This window comes from Anneissia japonica, unplaced genomic scaffold, assembly GCF_011630105.1.
Source record: "Anneissia japonica isolate Jap-2015-1 unplaced genomic scaffold, ASM1163010v1 scaffold401_len1656234_cov178, whole genome shotgun sequence".
Taxonomy (NCBI): Eukaryota; Metazoa; Echinodermata; class Crinoidea; order Comatulida; family Comatulidae; genus Anneissia; species Anneissia japonica.
This window is the reverse complement of record NW_022745982.1, coordinates 1623552-1628630: the sequence shown is the minus strand read 5'-3', so window position 1 is coordinate 1628630 and position 5079 is coordinate 1623552. Positions and strand designations below refer to the sequence as shown.

Genomic DNA, 5079 nt, shown 5'->3' with positions numbered 1-5079 from the left:
GTACTCAGTGATCCCCAGTCCCGGGCTCCAACCACTGCAAACGAAGATCGGCCAAATCCGAAGGGGTTTTAAAGGGGTCACAACAGGGGGAGACCTGCAATCCCACCAGTGGCGGATCGAGTGGGGGGAGGGTTCAGGCGGTTTGGACGAATCCCGCTCTGTGAAGAGACGTAACAAAATACTACTGGGTCCTGGCTTATAAAATTCATGCTAACTAGACGCGGATCCAGACGTTCGCCCACTTCGCCCAGGCGAAGGTCAGGGTGAGAAAGCAAAATAAAATGTTGACCATTTTTTCCAACAATCATACTTACTTTCCTAGACACTTATTTTGAACATTACTATTAGGAAAATGTTTAAATCCATGCTATCCTATACCTTACACTTTTACACTGATTATACCAGAGAGGCACAATCCTATTAGACATTATGGTCTTCCACTTCTATAGCGCATGATATATGCATAGCAAACGTTATGTAACCACTACTCAGGTCCAGTGGCGTAGGTATGGGCAGTGCAGTATTGGGGGCTCGTTCAATAGGTCTAATCTGGTCTAATGATCTAAAAATATAACTTGAAAAAATCCTATTTAAACCTTAAAAGCACCCTTCAATAATATTAGGTTTTAGAGGTTATAATTATTGATTATATTTATTACAATTTACCTATTACCAATTTCCCAAACGCTGCAAGGAAAAAAAAAAACGAAACAAGTCCTTACGTATACGATGCACTAATTTCTTTTTGAAATCACATTTCTAAAGCAATAAAATATCGTCAAGCACATTTGTGTTTGTGGTATTTTAAAGTTGGTTTAACTATTATTGTGTACGTTTTTTTTAACACTTCAGATCATCTAACTTCACGAATACATTTTAGATTCACTTCACTGCAAGTAGGTCGATGACTGTTGTATTATTGAATGGTAATTGTTATTATCGTGATGGAATAGACAATACCTGGATTTGTGTCAGGAGAATCAATTAGGGGGCTTATATGTATTTTGCACAACCTGTCGTGAAAATATATTGAATACTCAGTGCGTGATGCACTAATATACTTTTTGAAATCCCATTTCTAAAGCAATAAAATATCGTTACGCACATTTGTATTTGTGGTATTTTAAAGTTGGTTCAACCATTATTGTGTACGATTTTAAACACTTCAGATCATCATAACTTCATGAATACATTTTAGATTCACTTCACTGCAAGTAAGTCGATGACTGTTCTAGTATTGAATGGTAATTGTGTCAGGAGAATCAATTAGGGGGGCTTATATGTGTAATTTTGCCCAACTTGTCATGAAAATGTACTGAATACTCAGTGCGTGTTGTTCTCCAGTGGGACTCGAACCCACATTCTCCAGTTCTCCAAATCACTAGCCTGGCATCATAACTCTAGATCACCGAGCTTGCACCTGATGGCCAGGGTTGAATTCAAGCCAAAGTAAGCAGCGAGTAGCACTATTTTTGCAAGTGTTTTCACACGCACTGAGTATTCTGTACATTTTCACGACGGGTTGGACACAATTCCACCTATACATGTTCCATTGATATTGTCAATATTATTATATATCATAGATTCATGAAATTCCTAATAGGCCCTAAATAATAACATGTATATGACTTGACCATAGTTTGTTCTCAATATTCTTGAATTTTTTAAACAAAATATTCTTTAGATATTTCTGAAATGCCGTATCTGTTTTTAAAAATCTAAGAATGTATGAGCATTAAGAGTTTCTCCTGAGTAGACCCTATTAAAGACTCTGTCTCTAGGTCCGATCAGGTGCATTTTTACCAATTTTACCTAGGGCCCGGCAGTTATCTATGCCATAGTTACCAACCGTCACGCATCGTGTGGGGTTTCAAAGTGATTTTGGATGAAACACACATTTTGCAGAAGCACATGCGAGATCATAAATGTGTCACGCATTTAGCACTTGCGTGATAAGAATTATCACAAATTAAGGGAAGAACGTATTTAAAATTAGAAGAAATTGGTTTTATCAAAAATATAAAAACGGTCATACAGTAGCTTGAGTCATTACAGAGCATTCATTATCTCGTTCGAGAATCAATTCACAGACAAAGTTTCTCCTTTCTGACCAAAACAACCCAGCCAACCACGCACTTGTAGAATCTAGTAGTCGTGAGCAGTCTTGCGAGTTAATTGTTACAACCAACCGTTGATTATGTGACTGCAACCCGAACTTCCGCAGGGGTTACGTAATAAGCAATACCGTAAACACTTGCGTATGTCCTATAAGGTGACCTGTGTATAAGACGACCCCCCCCCCCCTTTTACAAGATTTTTGGTTGATATTTGTATGTATGTCTGGCCAGGTCTGGCATATAAGACGACTCCCTGTTTCATGGTCGGAATTCCTAATTTTTTGTGGTCCTGATACTGCATCTAGCTGGATAAATGGAGCCAAATGCAAGGGTAATCTTTCAAATAATATCATTTTATGAGTTTTTAAATCTTCACCATCAAAATCGTATTTTCCCGTATTTAAAATTGCTTTCATTCATACAACATTTAGTTGCTTCATTACAGTAGTAAGATCGTGTGTTACGGACGATCCGCACATAAAACGAACATGAATATAAAAACTAAAATTTGAATGTCGTGCGTATAAGACGACCCCATTTTTCGATCGTAATTTGCTATTTTAAGCCTCGTCCTATTATACGCGAGTATTTACGGTATTTGTTTTAAAACCCTAGGTCACCTGAGCGTTAGTCATACAGTGGCGGATTCAAGGGGGAAATTTTCCATGGGGAGGACCTCACCCCCTTTCATTTTGGGTATTTTTGGTTTTTGAACACCCCTCTTTCAAATCCTGGATCCGCCCCTGCCCACCTCTCCCCAAAATCACTGACTGGTATTCAACAAATGATTTGTTAACTAAGTTGTAATATGTTTCAAATATCATCTTCTTAATATTCTTTTTTAGAGTTGGGAGGGATGTCATTTTGTTTGGTCCTAAGGTGGTTTGAAGATCATTCCAATAAGATGGGCCATTAATAAATATAGATCTTTTACTTGTTTCTAGTCTGTTAAATGCTATGTACATATCATTAACATTTCCTAATGTTGTTGCTCGATCTGTTTTTGGTTCCGGGTTAATTAATACTCATACGCTGATGAAGGTAGCAGGTATTACCGAAATTTTTGTACCAATAAATATCAATGTCTCAATTAAAGTCAAAATGTCTTGCAGAACTTTTATGTCTGTCACCTATTCTATAACCAAGGAATACCTACGTGGAACCACGAGAATTTCATCAATTCCATTGAAAATACTGATCACTCCGTATTATATATTATTTTGGTCTATATTCTACATTCATTGTCATAAAATAAAAGACAAGTAATGCAGATGGCATTAATTAAAACGGTGTTATCAAAATGTATACTAACTTCGCTTTGGTTCGGAGCATAAACCATCGCAACATTTCTCATCACCAGGGCAATCACCATCTAGCTCACACTCGTAGATATAATTGTATTCTAGAACTTCTGGGCACTCTCCGAGCTTCTCAGCTGTAAATAGCAATTATTATGGCGTTTTCGATTGCACGACGCGGTAGGACGTCACGCAAGCCGGTTTTCCACTTGGTGAATTTATTCGCGCGAATCGAAAGTTTCAGCGAAATTGGTAGTTGGAACTGTTTCTACTTTTTGCGAAGCGAAAAATGTATGCAACCAATCAGAGCTAAGGAACCGAGCCGACGCCTTCGATTCGCACGAATAAATTCGCCTAGTTGAGTCACGGCCTCATGCAAGTCGAAAGCTCCCTAATAATTAATACTTTTGTAAGTTAACAATTAAATAGTACAGTAATATGAACAAGATCATGAAAAGGGTTATGATTTTTATATACCGTAAGTATTATTGTTATTAATAGGTAGTTTTCGCTTCACGACGTTAACCTTAACTTTAACGTTAGTACCCAAATTTTGTAAACAAATCGAAATACGCATGCGCAAACCCGTAACTAACGTACGTCGAGCACGTAAAATCCTGAAATTAACATACTCTGCAACGCAAGATGAATAAATCATGACGTCATCGGTTACCGTTAAAGTTAACGTTGTGCGGCGAAAACTACCTATTATTTTCATTATCATTATCCTCATACACATCCCACCCACATTATCAATATCATCATTTTCATCATCATGATAATATTCAATTTGGTTTTGAAGAAATTTCAATTAATGTTAATTTTAATTTATTTTCTGCCTGCAATTGCAACTTTCCTTTGATGGATAAGTTTGATCCTACATCTGTTGATGAGGTAATCGGTGTAATTGATATGAATTCACTCAAAACATGCATCCTTGATCCTTTGCCCAGTTCCATACTGAAACCATGTTTGCAACATCTTATTCCATACTTTGTTGCAATAATTAATGACGTATTTGAATCATGTTTGTTCCCTTCCATTCTAAAAAATGCTGTTGTTGTCCCGATCCTGAAAAAACCCAATCTTGATCATAACATACTGAATAATTATCGACCCGTCTCTATGCTGCCTTTTTTATCTAAACTTATTGAAAGAATTATTCTTCCTATTCGGTACATCCTCTCGTTTCGCTTGCGAACCAGGAGGGCGTCCGATTGCATGGCGGTCAGCGTGACTATGCAGTCGCTGTCGCACGTCTCCATGAGGATGTTGGACGAAGGCACGTTCCCTCCGAACTTGAGCAGGTCGTGCACCACGCCGAACAGTACTGTCTCTTATACACATCTAGATGTGTATAAGAGACAGAACTTAAATTAAACCCTAGTAAAACTGAACTTCTTGTTATTTCTTCCAAATATCGTACTCGCACTGTTCCTGAAATTAACATAAATTGTAATGGTATTAACATATATCCTTCTACTTCGGTTCGGAACTTAGGGGTCATATTTGACAAACATCTTGACTTTAGCAACAATATATCATCTGTATGCCGATCGGGTTACTTTCATCTTCGCCGTATCCGTTCCATTAGACCTTACATTTCATCTTCTGCTGCTGCTTCTCTTGTTCATGCTTTTATTTCATCCAAACTTGACTTTTGC

At 37.6% G+C, this 5079-nt stretch overlaps 1 protein-coding gene across 1 annotated transcript in view; it reads right to left on the bottom strand.

Moving 5' to 3' along the window:
• LOC117120120 (neurogenic locus notch homolog protein 1-like) overlaps positions 1–5079 on the bottom strand; it is a gene marked incomplete at its 3' end in the record, with an annotated part of 70849 nt that overhangs the window by 28615 nt on the left and 37155 nt on the right. The window contains 1 exon segment of the mRNA XM_033265131.1: positions 3430–3552. Within this exon segment, the coding sequence (XP_033121022.1) occupies positions 3430–3552 (123 nt within the window).